The 19,806-nt window shown below is 31.2% G+C and overlaps 2 protein-coding genes across 2 annotated transcripts; both read right to left on the bottom strand.

Annotated features, from left to right (window-relative positions):
• Window positions 1–11,541: 11,541 nt before the first annotated feature.
• LOC114194913 (nicotianamine synthase-like) lies at window positions 11,542–12,642 on the bottom strand. The gene has a single exon (XM_028085319.1). It carries the CDS (start codon window positions 12,571–12,573, stop codon window positions 11,719–11,721), a length of 855 nt encoding a protein of 284 aa, XP_027941120.1. The 5' UTR covers window positions 12,574–12,642; the 3' UTR covers window positions 11,542–11,718.
• Window positions 12,643–17,635: 4,993 nt separating this feature from the next.
• Window positions 17,636–18,554, bottom strand: LOC114163964. The gene has a single exon (XM_028048380.1). It carries the CDS (start codon window positions 18,489–18,491, stop codon window positions 18,285–18,287), a length of 207 nt encoding a protein of 68 aa, XP_027904181.1. The 5' UTR covers window positions 18,492–18,554; the 3' UTR covers window positions 17,636–18,284.
• Between the last annotated feature and the right edge of the window lie 1,252 nt (window positions 18,555–19,806).

Raw genomic sequence — 19,806 nt, 5'->3', positions numbered from 1 at the left:
TGGACATCAGCGACTTTGTAGAATGAATGTTCGTAGAAGCTGCAAATATTTTAGTCCATAAAAGGAGTCTCCACTGAAATATTCAAACTCATCTATCAGACTGCTTGTTCATTTCAAATCCTCCTGACCAACTTCAAATTTCGTCTGCATTCATTATTCATGAACTATAGTGTTTTGCAAGTGTAAGCTGTGCGGCTAAATGATACAAGTGTGGCCGAAGAAAATGAAGATAAGAAAGATAATCAATCAAGATGTCAGTTATGATTTTTGCTTTCTGCACACCCATGATTACTAGCTGCACATCCATGTTATCAACGAAAAAGTAAACTCATTGTCATTATATACTCATTCTTGTTATTGTGTCTTCTTCTTTGGTGCATTTTTATTGTCATTATATAATCATTCTTTGATTATTGTCATTATATAATGATTATATACTTAATTTTTTTCTTAAAATCAACTATATTTAAATCACTAAAATAATTTCTTAACTCAAAATACAGCATATTTAATTTACTAGAAAAAGTGTTTTGCAAATAATAACCAAAATAGTCAAATTTATTACATATTCTAACAATATTTTGCTCGCAAGTAATTTCCTTCTAAGACTACATCATTAACATATTTCTTTTATATTTATTTCTTACTTTAATATTTTTTTTCTATACCTAAGCTATTTAATAATTTTACTCAAGACGTGATTTCATACCTAATAAAATCAAATCTTATCACACTCAACCATATAAAATTTAGTTTTCAGTATACGAAACTAAGAATATGTTCACCCTCAACGACCAAATATTTGTATCATCAAAATCTTTATACTAAAAAAATCAGTATAAAAAAAATTATCAACCTCAACGACCAAATATTTGTATCATCAAAATCTTCTTTCCTCTCAATTTATTTATCATTTTTCTAATTCATTCTATAATGTCATGAATAATGTTTTCTTAATATACCACAAAACCTCGATCAAAAGATTTAGTAAAATTTAGTTAAAAAAATTAATTCATATAATTTACATTTGAAAAATTACATTGGACCAAAATTAGAATTAATCCTTATGTAAGTTAAAAAATAAGGATTAATTTTAATTTTCGTTTAAAGTTAAAAAATAAAAAGTATATTTAATCTTTTAAAAATTATAAAAACTAAAAAAGTAAGTATGTGAGTGATCTTGTCCCCTCTCCACATAGCCGCCACACCTCCATAAGCTTATGCTCCTCCACATCTCCATTACCGGAAGGTTGCGACGACTTGCATCTCCATTGGTGGAAATCTCCATCATTGCAAAGATCTGTACCTCCATAGCTTCAAGACTCCACACTCATTGCTTAAAGCTTACAGAGAAGAAGTGGTTCTTCCTTGCTCTGCGTGCCAGAAAGTGAGAGGTAACTGGATTTATTGTCTTTGCTAGGGATGGCAACGGGGCGGGACGAGTTTCGCTATCCCATACCCATTCCATCTCCGTAAAAAAAATTCATCCTCATACCCAAACCCAACGGGTATCAAACTTTTATCCCATTCTCATACCCACCGGGTAACGGGTATAATCTCGTACCCATATCCATACTCATTTTCTTACTACTTCAATATTAATTTTAATTAATTTTTATAAAATAATAAAAAAATTATGGTAAAGGAAACATAATATTACCAAATATTTAAGGATGATTATTTCTTCGATATCAAATACTTTAAAATAAATTATAATTGTTTACATTTTAGATTATAATATCAAATAAAATTTCATGAAAACCAAAATAATTATTAAATTTTCAAATATTAATGAAACATAGTTGATAAAATATAAAAAATATTTTTTAAAAAATTAAAAAAAACAAATATTCAAATTAAAATATATTTTAAATGTTTGTTTACTTCAATCTTTTAAATTCTAATAAATCTCTTTTTTATACACTAATAAAAGTTATAATACATCATTTGATCAAAATGATACAAAAAACAAATAATAATCATAATAAAAGTTTAAAATAAATTATAATTGTTTACATTTTAGATTATAATACCAAATAAAATTTCATGAGAACGAACATATTTATTAAATTTACAAACATTAATGAAACTTAGTTGATAAAATTTAAAAATATTTTTTAAAAAATATAAAAGGAAAACAAATATTCAAATTAAAATATATTTTAAATGTTTGTTTACTTCAATCTTTTAAATTCTAATGAATCTCTTTTTATATACTAATAAAAGTTATAATACATCATTTGATCAAAATGATACAAAGAACAAATAATAATCATAATAAAAGTTTAAAATAAATTATAATTGTTTATATTTTAAATTATAATACCAAATAAAATTTCATGAGAACCAACACATTTATTAAATTTGCAAACATTAATGAAACCTAGTTGATAAAATTTAAAAATATTTTTTAAAAAATATAAAAGGAAAACAAGTATTCAAATTAAAATATATTTTAAATTTTTGTTTACTTCAATCTTTTAAATTCTAATGAATATCTTTTTTATACACTAATAAAAGTTATAATACATTACTTGATCAAAATGATACAAAGAACAAATAATAATCATAATAATAAAATTTTAACATAGATCTTGTATTTTTTGAACTTCAATTATGTTGGATACTGATAAAAAAATATTCATGACAATTACATTAGATTTTTATATTGTAGTAAATAAAAGTTATTTATACAAGTATAGTGAAAAAATTACAGTATAATTGATAATGAGTTAGAAAATAAAAAATAATTAGATAAAATATATCGAAATAGTATTCTACATAATGAAAATAAACAATAAATAAAAATATTAAAAATTTAACCAATGTTCACAAACAATTTGAGAGACTATTGAAAGAAATCGTACAAAGGAAAATAAATGTAAAATTAAGGGTATGATAAGTTGAAAAATATCTTAGAGATCTAAGAAAACTTTTTAAATATCAACATATATACTCAATGGTTGAGAAATAAAAAAAATTATTTTAGTGAAACAAAAGAGTTCTTCAAATGAAACAAAAACTAATAATAATAAGTATATGATTTTTTTTATATTACCTAGTAAACAAAATGTTTGTACTATTAAATACTTACATTGAGAGTATTAAACATTTTCATGTGAAAGAAAAATATACAATAAATAAAAATATTAAAAAATAATAGAAATATTCAAATATGAGACATAAATATTAAATATAATAGAAATATTAAATACTTACATTGAGAGTATTAAATATTCTCATGTGAAAGGAAAATATACAATAAATAAAAATATTAAAAAAAATAGAAATATTCAAATATGAGACATAAAAAAAATTTAATTGAGATACATCTTCTTAACATAATTACATAAAAGTTATTATAAGATGAAAAATATAATTGAGATACGAATGAGTTTCATGACAAACCAAATAATTAGAAGAAATAAATAAATAATATGTTATATTTTATATAATAAAATTATATAAAATTATTATTCTCTATATAATTATTATTATTATGGATTAGCATTAATAATAAATTAAGTTATTCGTTAATATTAATTATTATATGGGTAATATATATATATATATATAATTTTGGGTATTCTGATAAACGATCTGTGATGGGGTTGGATTGTTTAATAAACGGTCTGTGATGGGCTTGAATAATCAGATACATTTTGAGAGGTCCCTGGTCTCTGCTGACGGGATATAAAACTGATACCCATTAGTCAGTTTTTATGTAACAACTAAAAATACTCTTACGTTTAGAAAATATCCATCAGAAAGAGAACAGTAACATCTCATACTGCGTGCTTCCATGGATCCTTCATTAGTTCCAGGTACACAATTTTAACTCATACTTGAATATATTGTATTATTGTATCTTATGCATATATTATTTCTATCAATTGGTATCAGAGCCTATTAAGATACAAAATATAATTATTCATTATTCTTTTGGAAAGTGTATCATGATATTGGAAATTTAATAGAGGGGATTAGTTACTGTTTAAAACCCTAATTATGTTCAAAATCCTAATTAAGGAAACCCCAATATTGATAAGCTTCTCTCTCGGTAAACCCAATTTTATGGGTTTTATGTTTGCACAGTGCAAACCTAATTGTTCTTGAAAATCCTAATTGGTAGCCATGTCTGTAAGGATCACGATGCTGCATCGGAGGTCGGTTTTGTTTGTGCGTGATCATCTTTTGTTCACTGCATCGGTGTAGATTTTTTCCGCACGGTTCATCGAAGGTCTTGATGGCACTGTTCACTGCATCGGCACTGTTCACTGCATCGGTGGTCATCTGTTCATCGCACTGTTCATTGCATAGGCAGTTTTGATGGCACTTTTTTCTATCTAACCGAAGTTGAACCCGTGCACCCAAATAGGTCAAACAAATGCATAACTGCTAAACAAATGCAGTTTTGATGGCACTTTTTCGGGGCCACTGTGCGTCGGTTTTTTTTTTTTTGAACTTTTCAAAGCATAATGGCCACGTGCACACTGTGGCTAACAACAGGACACCTTAAAAAATTAAATTAAATAAATAATAATAAAATTAAATTAATAATAATAAAATTAAATTAATAATAATAAAATAAAAAATAAATAAAAATTAAATTAATAATAATAACGATTATTATTATTATTATTATTATTATTTCATGCATTATATAATTTATTATATTTTTGTTAAGCATGATATAATTTTATATAATTGTTAACTCACCTATCGTGGGTACACTTGTATGAAATTTTATGGAAATGATATAATTTAAATATTTTTTTTAAATTAATTTGATATTACATTAATATTAATTATACCCTATCGGTATTTTATTATTAATGTATTTTATTTTTCTTGATACAATTTATTATTAATGTATTTTATGTGAATTATTTGTCTTGTACCCTATCGGTATTAGATTTCTTTTGGCATGAAATGTTCATTGTATTTTATTATATTTTATATTTTGTTTTATTTCTTATTTATTATGATTCGGGACCCTTAGGCGGGATCATAGTGAATGAGAAATAATTTGATATCATAGGCATATTTTGCTGTGTATTCAGAAACATTTATTTTGTTTATTTATACAATAAGTGTGTATTAAATGTTTCTTTGTTATTTTGATACCAGCTTCTTTGCCTATGCCATTGACTTCGGTCAAAACTTTAAATGGGACAAATTTTGAGGACTGGAAAGAATCTTTGGATTTATATCTAGCAATTACCAACATGGATTTTTCCTTGAGAGAAGCAGAACCTTCAGCTCTTACGCCTGAGTCCACTATTGTCCAAAGAGCTTCTCGTGAAAAATGGGAACACTCGAACAGGGTGTGCCTAATGGTGATGAGATATACCATGGAGAAGTCTATTCGACAGAGCATTCCGGATAATGACAATGCTAAGGATTTTATGAGATCAGTTGGTGAGAAGTTTAAGACTTTTGATAAAGCTCAAAAGGGTCAATATCTGTCACTTCTTGAGAAGACCAAATATGATGGTGTCAGTGGTGTTCGTGAGCATATGATGAAGCTTGTGCACTATTATAACAAACTCAAATCTCTAAAGGTAGATCTTGGTGATAGTTACTTGGTTTGGCAGGTTATGGAATCTCTTCCTTCTCAGTTTGATGTGTTGAAGACTTCTTACAACACTCAAAAGGAGGAATGGACAATTGATGAAATGATAGCTATTATTTCTCAAGAGGAAGCATCGATTAAAAAGACCAAGTCTCATAGTGTGCAGTTTACAGCTACTAATTCAAGCACTAAACCTGTGAAAAAGGGCTTCAAAGGTAAATCTCGTCCTGAAAAAGGGAACACAGGGAAAGCACTAGCGGTTTTGGAGCCTAAGAAGAAGTACTTCAAGGGGAATTGTGCCTATTTTAAGAAATTTGGACACAAGATAGCTGATTGTTATATTCTTAAGAAGAAGAATGCTGATAAGGAAGGTATACTCCTATATGCTCTAGCTTGTTTTGAATCTAATGTTATTGATGTTCCTCCCAATTCTTGGTGGTTAGACTCGGGTGCTACTATTCATGTTGTGAATTATTTACAGGGGTTCACAAGTCTGAGAAAACCAAGTGATGTCGAGTCCAAGATTATCATGGGAGATGGAGCTAGAGCACTAGTTGAAGACATAGGAGTAGTTTCTTTAAATTTACCTTCTGGACATGTTTTGTTATTAAAAGACGTTGCTTATGTACCTTCTATGAGAAGAAATTTGATTTCAGTTTCAATTTTGGACAAATGTGGCTACACTTTTGAATTTGGCAATGGTAAACTTGTTGTTTATTTCAATTCAATTATTGTTGGCTCAGGAGTTTTATATGATGGACTTTACATGCTGAATCTGAATGATATGTCTGTTAATTCTGTTATTGGACATAAGCGTAGTAGAGTTGATGAAAATTCCTCTATGTTGTGGCATAGACGTCTTGGACATATTTCTAGACCTCGGATTGAGAGGTTGATTAAAGAGGGTATTTTGCATGATTTGGATTTTTCTGATTTTGATACTTGTGTTGATTGTGTTAAGGGCAAGTTTACCGCAAAAGTAAGAAATACAGGAGCAAACAGAAGTGATAATGTGTTGGAGCTTATTCATACTGATATATGTGGACCTATCACACCCACTTCCATGGGCGGATATAGGTATTTTATTACGTTTATAGACGATTATTACCGTTTTGGCTGGATAGATCTCCTACAGGAAAAATCAAGTTCCTTGGATGCTTTTAAGTCTTTTAAAGCTGCTATTGAGTTGAAAACAGGAAAGAAGATAAAATGTGTAAGGTCTGACAGAGGTGGAGAGTATTATGGCAGATATGATGAGACTGGAAGAAATCCTGGACCTTTCGCTAGATTTCTTGATGAATGTGGTATTGAAGCTCAGTATACTATGCCTGGTACTCCTCAGCAAAATGGAGTTGCAGAAAGGAGGAATCACACTCTTTTAGAGATGGTGAGATGTATGTTGAGTCATTCCTCCTTACCAGATTTCCTTTGGGGAGATGCTTTAAGGACTGCTGTGTATATTCTTAATCAAGTACCTAGCAAGTCTGTTTCAAAGACTCCTTATGAACTCATGTTTGGGAAGAAGCCAAGTTTGAGACATTTCCATGTGTGGGGCTGTAAGGCGGAGGTGAGGCCTTATAATCCTCAGTTAAAAAAACTTGATCTCAAGACTGTCAGTGGGTTCTTTATTGGTTATTGTGTGGGTTCTCGTGGTAGCAGGTTTTACTGTCCTTCTCACTCTATGCGGGTTATTGAGTCTGACCGTGCGGTATTCTTTGAGGATAATTTGGACAGTGGGAGCAATACACCACGACCAGTCACTTTTAGAGAAGACCGTGTTGTTATTCCCGTGCCATCCATTTATCTTCCTGCAGATAATGTCATTCCAGTTGTCCGTGATGAAAATGAATTTGTTCCAGATCGTGTGGATGCCACAACACCTGTAGTAGATGAACAAATTCATGATGATGTTGTTGAAGAAATTTCTTTGAGGAGATCTCAAAGAGTACGCAGGTCTTCTATATCTGATGATTATCTAGTGTATCTTCAAGAGCATGAATATGATCTAAATAATGTTGATGATCCCATTACTTTTGAAGAGGCTATCTCTAGTTCTCATGGTGATGATTGGTTAAATGCTATGCATGATGAGTTAGCTTCTATGGCCCATAATGATGTTTGGGATCTTGTGGATTTGCCACTGGGTTGTAAACCAATTGGGTGTAAATGGGTCTTCAAGACTAAGCGTAGTCCAGATGGAAAAGTTGAAAGGTATAAAGCCAGACTTGTAGCAAAAGGCTATAGTCAGAGGGATGGCATTGATTATAAGGAGACTTTCTCACCGGTCTCTACTAAGGATGCTTTTCGTATTGTTATGGCTTTAGTAGCTCATTTTGATTTGGAGCTTCATCAAATGGATGTAAAAACAACTTTTTTGAATGGAGATTTATTTGAAGAAGTGTATATGGTTCAACCTGATGGTTTTGCTAAAAAAGGTAAGGAGCATTTGGTTTGCAGGTTGAAGAAGTCTATTTATGGACTAAGACAAGCTTCTAGGCAATGGTATTTGAAATTTGATCAGGTGGTCACTTCTTTTGGCTTCAAGGAAAATGCCTCAGATCAATGCATTTACTTGAAGAAAAATGGGAGCCATTTCATCATTCTTGTTTTATATGTTGATGATATTCTTCTTGCTAGTAGTAGTGTTGAACTTTTGATTGAGACAAAATTGATACTAAATAGCCACTTTGATATGAAGGACCTTGGTGATGCTTCTGTTGTTCTGGGCATTCAGATCTCTCGTGACAGGTCACGTGGCATTCTTGGTTTGTCTCAAAGAGGATACATAGATAAAGTCCTCAAGAGGTTTAACATGCATTCTTGCTCCTCATGTGCAGCACCTGTTCAAAAGGGTGACAAACTCTCCAAATCTCAGTGTCCTCAAAATGATAATGACAAAGTTGAAATGAAAAAAATCCCATATGCTTCCGCTGTTGGTAGTTTAATGTATGCTCAAGTTTGTACTCGTCCCGATATTGCTTTTGCTGTTAATGCTTTAGGGAGATACTTGAGTGATCCAGGTTTGGATCATTGGAAAGCTGTTAAAAAGGTCTTTAGATATTTGCAGGGAACTAAGGATCATATGTTGACCTTTAAGAAGTCTGATCAACTTCAGGTCATTGGTTATTCTGATTCTGATTTTGCTGGTTGCCCTGACGACCGAAAGTCTACTTCTGGCTTTATTTTTATGATGGCAGGAGGAGCCATTTCTTGGAAGAGTGTTAAACAAACTCTTACAGCTACTTCCACTATGGAGGCAGAGTATGTTGCTTGTTATGAAGCTACTTGTCAAGCTGTGTGGCTTAAAAATTTGATTTCTGGCTTTCAAATTGTTGAAAGTATTTCTAGGCCACTTGTGATATATTGTGACAACACTGCTGCCGTCCATTTATCTCAAAACAATAGAAGTTCTACTCGCTCAAAGCATTTTGATATAAAATTTCTATTTGTTAGAGAGAAAGTTTTGGATTATCAAACTCGGATTGAGCATACTGCTACAGAAAATATGTTAGCAGACCCACTAACTAAAGGCTTATCTGTTGGAGTTTTTCAAAATCATGTAACTCATATGGGTGTGGTTAAGTCTTTTGATGTATTGGGTTAGTGGGAGTCTGAGATTTACACTCTATATTATTATGGTTTTCATGAGATGTAAATTTGTCAATGACGTCAGTTTCGTTACATCTTTTCTCTTTCTACATAGAGAATTTATGAACCATTTTGGGATCACATATTTATTATGTTTGTTTTTTATTCTATATATTATCCATTATTTAAGAAATCTAAGCATATGGTAAGTATCCCTATCGGATATTATCTTTGTGATTTATGTTTATATTTCTTAATTGGTATTTGTACTTATGTTGCAATTGATATAATTAATTTATTTATTAATGTTATCCAAGTGGGAGAATGTTATATTTTATATAATAAAATTATATAAAATTATTATTCTCTATATAATTATTATTATTATGGATTAGCATTAATAATAAATTAAGTTATTCGTTAATATTAATTATTATATGGGTAATATATATATATAATTTTGGGTATTCTGATAAACGATTTGTGATGGGGTTGGATTGTTTAATAAACGGTCTGTGATGGGCTTGAATAATCAGATACATTTTGAGAGGTCCCTGGTCTCTGCTGACGGGATATAAAACTGATACCCATTAGTCAGTTTTTATGTAACAACTAAAAATACTCTTACGTTTAGAAAATATCCATCAGAAAGAGAACAGTAACATCTCATACAGCGTGCTTCCATGGATCCTTCATTAGTTCCAGGTACACAATTTTAACTCATACTTGAATATATTGTATTATTGTATCTTATGCATATATTATTTCTATCATAATATATATATATATATATATATATATGGTTACTTAATTAATTGTGAATATTTTAATAATTTAAACGGGGACGGGTATTATGACGTGGATACGTACATCCCATACCTATCCCCATACCCGGTTGAAAAAGTCGAGGATTCCCTATACCCATAACCAGTCAATGCAAGGATTCTCCGTCAAAACGGGGACGAGTTCGGACAATACCCACAGGGGCGAATTTATTTGTCATCTCTAGTCTTTGCCATGTATTATTGCTGGCTTAGGATTGGCTAAGGGTGGTTGTATTTGTCATAAGTAATCTTTGTTATTGCCATTTCTTCTTTTTTTAAGATTTGGAGTACACACCAGATTCTACGGTCAAACACGATGTTTTAGATTTGAACGATTTTCGAATTCTCCAATTCAGGTATCTTTTAAGTCTGAAACCTCGTGTCGAACTATAGAATCCAATATATTAAAAATCCCAAAACACATTACGGATTCCACCAATAAAGATGCAAGCTGTCACAATCTTCCAATAATGGAAGTGTGACTTTCGAGAATGGAGATGCACAAACTAAGTATGGAGCTGCGTAAGCTTATAGAAGTGCACCGACTATATCATGGAAGTCTGGTGGCTAGGTTAAACAAAGAGGGCAAAGTGACTCTCATATTTACACTTTTAATTTGTAATAATTTTTAAATTAAGGGGATTTAGGTCATTTACTTTTGGCTATGGAGTGAAGGAAGAAAATATGGAGGTGTAGGAAGAAATTGCCCTAATCTTATTGGCCTTTTTCAAAAACAAATAAAATGAATAAAATTTGTGCTTCTAAACTTCTTTGTTAATGCAAATACTCTTCGGGAACAATGTGTTTTCATAATCTGGATGAAATGCCGAATATTAATTTTTTGTGACTTAATCCGATTAATGGCTATACAATTATTGACCCTTTTTAAAAAATAAATAAATAATAAATAAAATTTGTGCTTCTAAACTTTTTGGTTGATGCAAATACTCTTGGTGAATGTGTTTTTACAATTTTTGGATATTTTAAGAGAGGATTACTAAGGAGATAAAATATGAATGAGATATGAGCTCAACCAACACATATAAAGGATTGACATTATCTCTGACCCAAAATCTTAAAGTGATGAGTTTGTGGACCTTCATCCTCATATGGTACTCAACTTTCTTATTTTTACTCAACGTAGAACTTAAACTCACACTTGAAATTTCAACCGGATGAAATGAACTCTCCAATGCCGAATATTATCATTTTATGTGACTTAATCCGATTAATGGCTGCACAAGCAGGAATGTTGTCATCCGTTGTTGGACGAATAAGAATTACACCTTCCCATGACCATCTTAACATGTAGTTGAGTATTCAAGTTGAAAGTTGGTCTTAGGACGGTCCATTTTTACCCCAATATAGAAACAAATTTGCTCAATTTTCCAAAAGATGTTAAAAAGCGTTTTGTTGATAACATTATTAAGCGTTTTGTTGATTTCCGGTATCTAGAATTACTTAAGATAGTCTAAAGGAAATCTTCCTATAAATATGAGACATCTCTAAACTGGAGGAGACACTTGAACTTCTTGACCTAAAATCACTTTACGCTTTTAACCATATCAAATAACATATTTATTATCACATTTATAGTTCTTACTCATACAGATTTTTTAATCAACTTGCAGAGAATAAAGTAACACAACAACAACAAACATGCATAGAAACTACATAGCTCGGATCTTCAAGTAGATAGAACTACAACTTGGGGGAGGTGTTGGATTGGAACTAAGCCTTAGGCTTGCGAAGAAGAACAACCGAATTGATCACATCATTTGTTGGGTGAAAGATGGTAAGAACCTCAAAATTCACCATGTCACGATCCTCAATAATAGGGTACAAGAAAGCTCTTGACCCTTTTGCACTTCTCACAAGCAAAACCCCTCCCTCTTTCATATACTTCCTTATGTGTCCCAAAATCTTCACTTTTGCTTCCCTATTGAGACCCACAAGTGCTGCCAAAAAGATGCAATCATATTGCCCCAACCTCTCTCTCACGTCCATGATGTCTTGTGTCACAAACTTCATCCTCTTCTCAAGTGCTTCATCGGAAGCAACAATCTTTCGAGCAACCTCGTTTGCCTTCTCATCAATGTCAAAGTTGTCAAAGTGTGTGGACTCCATGTGGTGAGTGGCCATTATGATGGAAGTGAGTGGCATTGGACCTGACCCCACAAAAGCCACTTTCTTTGCATTCACAATCCCGTTTTCTTTGAGGATTTTGTTTTCTATGTGTGCTAGTTTCAAATAGTTCCCATAGTAAGGGAAAAGGGTCACATTCTTGAAGGGTTCCGGTGTGAGGCTTATGAATGTTGAGAATTCAAACTCTAAGAGTCCCTCGGCATGGCCACTTAGGTTAATGAGGCTCTCACGCATCTCTTGCACCTCTTGAGGCAAGGCCTCAATGTCAATGGATGAAGGGAGAGTGCAAAGTTTCACAAGGTGAGTGAAGAGACTATTCACTTGCTTGCAAGGCCTAAGGGATTCAAGCTTTGAGATGCTTGCATGAACTTGCATAATTTGAGCTATGAGAATCTCTTCTGGTATTTGAGCTTCAATGTTGATGCTTTTGATTGAAGCCATTGGGTTGAAATGGTTTCAAAGATAAACTGATCAAAGTAATCACAACACTGAGGTTTTCTGTTTTCCTTGTGGAAGAAAGTGAGAAAGCTTAAACTATTTATAGTTGCATTGCATGGACATGGATTCAAAAGTTCAACCATTTGTTGGACATTATTTAATAACTATTTTGGCATTCTGAAATCTATACTAGTCAACTACAAAAGGGTGTTTCATGCCTTCAAGATTAACAATGTAAAAACCTGAATTCATATGATGTTGAAAGATAGGTGTTGTCTGATAATAATCTGAATATTTGGAATGATACAAAAATTTTATACATCACATGTAACGGTGAAAGACAGAAAATATGTCTAAGTTGGATTATTTGGAGCCTAAGCTAGCAACGTATTTACTATTTTTTATTTGGGTAAATTATTTGTTAAAAAATTATTTAATATGAAATGTCAGATTAACTAAGTAACTTTTTTTTTTTTTTTAATTTAGTAAGTCCTTTAATTTAAATACTATAATGTTGTTGTCCATTACGGTTTTATGGTTGGTATATACAACTTTTTAAGAAAATAATAAATTGAGAATTTTTACTAGAAATAATACATTGGAATTTGGGTTTAGAATAATATTTTTTAATGGAGTTTTTTCATTCTTTAATCGGTGATACTAATTAACGTTTTCCATATTGTTAATATATTAGTGCATAGTAAAAGACTTTACTCTTTATTCAACTACAAACGGTTATATATAATAGATTTGTCAGTTATATTACTCTCCTATTCAATTCGAAACTGTTATATTTCACTCCTATTCAATTACAAACGGTTATATTCAATTACAATATTGACAAAGCGTTGAATAAAAAATTGTGTATTTGTGGTAGTGAACCTTCAAGCGTGTGGAAGTTGCAAGTCTCATTAATAATAAATTGAAGGAAATGAACAGAGATGGCATCTTAAGTTGTGTTTGGTTCTTTTCACACCCTCTGTAGAATGAGAATGTTGAAGCATATCTAAAGCCTGCAATGTGTTCACACCAAAAGATGAATAATAATCTACAAATTATTCTGCGGCATGGAGCATGCAAGTCAACAATTGAAAATCTTTGAAATATCTTTTAATAAAATAAACTTAGGAATATATATAGAGTAATCTGATAAGATGTATAAACTATTGTTCGATCACATGCTACGCTATTAATCAGTTTAAATTATGTGTTTTTGAGAACACTTGTCTTCTGAAAATTTAAAAAGAATATATTAAATGTATGAACATTTTTCTGAAAGATCGTGGTTATCTGAATAGGTTGGTAGTAATTCTTGAACACATCTCCATTTCTTTACTCTTTTCATGAAGCTTCATTTTTATGTGAGACTCTTCTATATTTTTATAAGTTTTTTTTTTATTTATTTGATTCTATACAAAAAATTATTTGTAATTTTTAATGACAAACACATGTAATTATATACCAATTTGTAATCTATGTCATACATAATTTTAGTGTTAATTTTAAATGGAATTAAATTACAAATAGTATGTGCCATTATAGTCTGTACCTATACTTTATACTAAGTATGAGAATAAATTTATAAACGTATACTAACATAAATTATGTGTCACTATAATCAGTTTTTACGAATAAAACAAGTACAATCTAATATATAAATTTATCATTATATTACTATTAACATAAAAAAATATTAAAATTTTTAAAATTTTAATGTTAGTAATTTTTTTGTGATATATAATGTAACACTCTTATTAAATTATCTATTTATAAATCCAACGGACGACTTATACGATATATATAATTTTTCAAAAAACAACTTAAATATATATATATATATATATATATATATATATATATATAATATTTACAAAAGGATTGAAAATAAAACCTTTAATAATTTCTACATATGCTTGCTCTTGCACTTGTACTTATATACACGTGTACATGATATTCTCAGAGCACACTACATAAAAATTATTAAATAGAATCCAAAGTCAAGGATAAAATTAAAGCATAATTTATAATGAACAATAGTAATAGCTAAAACTTAGAGAACGATTTATACTCTAATTCATAAATAAAGTATAATTTATTATTAATAATAGAAACTATTTTACATACCAATAATTTTTAATTTTAAAATGATATCTAACATAGTTTTTATCTCTAAATTCGATTGCTATTTAATAATTTTTTTTAGTGGCAAACCACTATACAAACAATATATACGGGTAAGTTAGTAAAATAAGTTTTCAATGTGAGAAAATAGAAGAAGTCATTTTAATTAACAATACATAATAATTCAATTTCATTCAAATACCAACATAAAAAAAAACTATATAGATCACACATAAATGTATAATATAGACAAAACTTTTAATAATTAAAAATGGCTTTCAACAATAATTCACGACCCATAGTTTATAAGGTTATCATCGTAAGTTGGAAGTAATTGATGATGACTACAATCATTGTTGTTTGAATTACTTATAAAGGCAATTTTAATCTAAATCATCGTTATAAGTGAAAAATACAAGGTAAAAAGATTGAGAAAAAGAAACACCGAAAGTAAGAAATATTAAGAACTAACCCACAACGAAAAAGGGAGGTGGAAGTAGTTGTAAGGTGAAGGGGAGAGGCTTCGATAGTTGATCAGGGTTGCCACGAGGAATGGCGAAAACACAATCACAAAGACAAGCAAACAAGCAACGACAACACGAGGAGGCCGGAGTTCGTGGAGTCTTCGTTTTTGTCTTTCTCAACATGAAAAAAGGATGGAGGTGACTGGAGAATGTCATTGAAATGGGAGAAGAAAGTGAGAATGAAGGCGTTTTTGTGAAATGAGACGAGCATTGCACATGAGGAAAAGAGAGAGTGGAGATTGAAACATATGATCACACAAACAATGACGGTTGTATGACTAACCGTCGTTATTTCTCACTTTGAGAACTTCTAACGATAGTTCTCCATCCAACTGTTGTTGTTTTCCTTAAATTTTTATTTTTAATGATGATTCCTACCCCAATTGTCATCTTTTCCTTCCAACTTCAATGACGGTTCCTCGTCCACCAACTTCAACGATGGTTACATGATGAAAAATCATCTTATTTGTTCAATTTCTCCCTTGAAAGAAAAGATAACTATAGGTGAGCTTATCAGTTTCAGAAGAGCTACTCCCATAATCAAGAAATTATGACAACTTTGTAAAGAAGCATAAAGCAACAAAGTTAGCTTCCAAATATTAGTTTCAGTCGAATGACAACATTATTAGAGTTTGCTTAGCCGACTGTAATATGATGTAAGAGGTTAATTTTTCTTAAAATAGTTAAAAGGTATGAAATTATTTTTGCCCTTTTTAATAAAAAGATATTGATATTAGTATTGGATAAATGTTCTCTTAGCTGATATTAATAGAGTTCACTTAATGTTGCACACTAATAGAGTCGGCTTAGCCATCTGTAACCCTACACAAAAGGTTAACCTAAGAAAAATAAAAAAGAGTAAAGTTATTTTAACTTTTTTAATAAATAAATATTTATATTAGGGTCAAATTAGCATTGGCTTAGCTGACACCACTAAAGTTTGTTTGATTTTGGACACTAAAAGAGACAATGTAATCAATGTATTGTGATGTAACTATTTTTAATATTTTTTAGTAAGTAAAAATATTTATGTTAGTGTCGGCTAAGTCAACACGTACTAAAATAATTATTAAAATAAATACAGTGAACATTGTCTACGTCAATACTAAACTTATTTATTTTTAGTATTTATATTTATTTTAGTTAGCATAAAGCTCATCTTAATTTATATGTTATGAATCCATATTTCTTCATGACAATGAATAAGGAGTGTTGACCATTTTTAATCTAAAGTCCTAGATTTAAAGATGACAAATCTCTCCACTCATAACTTCCTCTTTCACTTTCTATACAAATCCCCCAAGACTCATCCCCTTTATTCACATTCATAAATCTCCTCATACTCATCTTTTTGATGCACAAACATCTCATTCGTTCAAAGGTATCTTATTGGTGAGATGGAAGGGAAATGAGAGAAAAGTCGTGGATTTAAAGATGACAAATCTCTCCACTCATAACTTCCTCTTTCACTTTCTATACAAATCCCCCAAGACTCATCTCCTTTATTCACATTCATAAATCTCCTCATACTCATCTTTTTGATGCAGAAACATCTCCTTCATTCAAAGGTAGCTTATTGGTTAGATGGAAGGGAAATGAGAGAAAAGTCGTGAGTTCGATCCCTCTACTAATAATTTGAAGAAATAAGGTTGATTTGGTGGGTTTAGAAAGAAAGGTGGGAAAGGTTGTGGGTTCAACTACCCCACTAACAAAAGTTAACAACTAATCCACACTTATGTTCTTCGATACTACAACTTTTCTTTTTCATTTGTACTTCTTAACCCATGTAAAATTAAATAAATTTTAAAAGAAAAGACGCATTGATTTGACCAATCGCAAATTACTTTATTTAAAAAGTCAATTGAAAAGATTAGTAATGAATTATTGTCATCTTAATTAACGGTCGTTAGAGTTAGTCTTTAAAAGCCGAAATTAATAAATTAGGATAGATAATCTCACACCCGGGTAATACAAATTCAACCCTATTAATTAACATCAACTTTTACTTATTAAAGTGTCAATAAGTTATTGTAATGAGATGAATCTTTACATTTGCAATCTCCAAACAAGGAATAGTGTTAAGAGAGTTGCTTTTTGAACTTAGTTTGAAGTTTTTTTTTTTGCTAGAAACTATCCCATTATTTGTAAAAAGTCATAAAATATAAAAAAAAAAACATTATCTTTTAATCTTTTATTCCAGTATAGTTATATTCTGAGATGGTCGATGAAGTTATTACACAATAAGATTACGCAAAAGAAAAGAAAAAAACAATTGATTTTCACGAGGGGAACTCAAATTCAAATCTTTGTTCTTTCCTATGTAGCTTAAAGAATTAAATGACACACATAAAAGGAATGAAAAGTAGCACCAAATGAAATCGATCGCCGTTAAGTTGTCCACTATAATAAACACGCTGACATAGCAAAAACTTACTTAGAGACCCTTTATTAAGACTTTCTTACTCCATGTCCATGGCTTTACACATAAAGTAATTCACATCATCATCGTGGATTCTACTATCCTGGGGATTCATCTGTGCCTATGTTTCATAAAAGCCATAAACAATTACATGAACAGCCACATGAGGGGAAATCACAATCCAAAATCTGGACGATAACCCCAACGAACACTCAAGCAAATTAAACAAAAAAAATAATTCTAAAAGACTCAAAAAAGAAAAGAAACAGCACAATGTCATCATAACTTAAGTGATGTTAATCCGGTCAGAGAAACAGCACGTTAATGTCATAATCCAAGTGGTGTTCATTTTCCTTCCTGTTATTTTGATTCCGCCGGTGAGCACTGGAAACATTACCAAACCGTATGCTTCTCTTATTCTTCTTCTCACAACCACACAGGAAAAGTAACAAAGAAATTATCACATGATAGAAAAACTATTACGTATTCATATCTCCAATCAATCTATACGTGATACGTAGTGGAATTTTTAATTTGAAAAACAATTGATAAAACTTGAGTATATGTATCACGTGAAAATTGACTGTAACACGAAACTAGTAATGATTCCAAATCACACAATAATTTCTACAGGTATAATAGCCAAGAAGCTAGAATTTGTTCACCAAAATTGGCCTCTCTATAAGGCTTATAGAGGAAGAGCCACAAGATGGTGAAGAGAAGCGTTTGTCAGCAACAAAATCATTCTCTTCCTCCATGATGGTGTCAAGCATTTTCTTCACGCGGCACCTCGTCACTGCCACGAATCTTGGTGGAGCAACCTCGGTGGTGACCCTTGCAGTTCGCAACTTGGCCATGGGACAGTGAAAATGAAATGATGAACAAGATAGAATAAAGGGAGAGGTGGGTATAGATGGTGGTGAAATTGAAGAAACGAGTTGCATTTATAAGGTTGAGTAATATTAGTGTGGCGCATCGTTTTGGTCGAGATTATGTGGTGCTGTAATAGATAATGATTTCAATAGTCGGTCACATTGTGGGGCTACTATGTCTTTGGGGCAACCCTTAACTTTTCATTCCCATAAGGCTGGAAGTAGGTATGGCATTAGCTTTTTCTGACCAGAATGCCCTTCTTTTCGGGCATCTCCAAGCTTCTTAACTGCACGCGTAGGACTCCTAAGGTATTTGTGAATTGTACAATAAACTTGTACGTGTTACTCTAACATTTTTGTTAACACAAAAGTTATTCATAACTAAAAACTAAACTAGATTACTTAAAAAATAAATATAAACTAACTCCATATTTTGACCCTTTTTTTGACTTCATGAGGTGGCATGCGTAGGTGGCTTTTATTTTTTAAATTAAAGTTAATTTTATAAAACCATTTTAGATGCAGACGTGCTTTTTATTTTTATTTTAATTAAAACTTCTTTTGCAAAAAGACATAATGGACAATGGGTGTGGGCGTGAAAATTGAAAGGGCAAGAAATATGTTTTCTTTGTGCAGAGCCAATAAAAACGAAGAAAGGGGAAAGAAAGAAAGAAAGGGAAAAGGAAGAAAGGAGAAAGGAAGAAAGGAGAAAAATGGAGAAGACGTGTGTTGTAGTGAAATCGAAGAAGAAGAAAGGAGAAGACGAACCTCACAGAGTTAGGGTTTTTGGTGTTTCTTATTGTTCGATTTAATGTCATGGTTGGTAGCTCTATTTTTTTTTTGCGCTTCTGTAATATGCCAACACTTTTGTGGTTTTTTTTTTTAAATCGCCGTTGTGGGTTTTTTTGTTAAGAAACTGAGATTTTGTTTTGTTTTTGGTGGCATAGTCGTTTGAGTCATTCTTTAATGGCAAAATTAATATCTATCTTGTGCAGGTGAATTACCACAACACTATAATCGAAGAAGAAAAAGGGAAAGACAAACCTCGCGACGTTAGGGTTTTTGGTGTTTTCCGTTGTTCGATTCAGCTGGTGGTTGGTAGGTTTGTGTTATTTTTTCGTTTATGTGATTTTGGTGCTTTTTTGTTGAATTCACCGTTGTGGGTTTTTAAGTTAAGGAACCGTCACTAGTGTAGTAAGGGCTTTTGGCCCCGGTTGTTTTTGATATTCTGCCCCGGTTCTAGAACCGAGGCATATTGGGGTGAGGCAAAAAAGGGTGGTTTTTGGCCTCGGGTGTCAAC

The sequence above is a fragment of the Vigna unguiculata genome, chromosome 1, assembly GCF_004118075.2.
Source record: "Vigna unguiculata cultivar IT97K-499-35 chromosome 1, ASM411807v1, whole genome shotgun sequence".
Lineage (NCBI taxonomy): Eukaryota > Viridiplantae > Streptophyta > Magnoliopsida > Fabales > Fabaceae > Vigna > Vigna unguiculata.
Note: the sequence above shows the minus strand (reverse complement) of the source record. Positions and strands in the feature narration are given on the sequence as shown.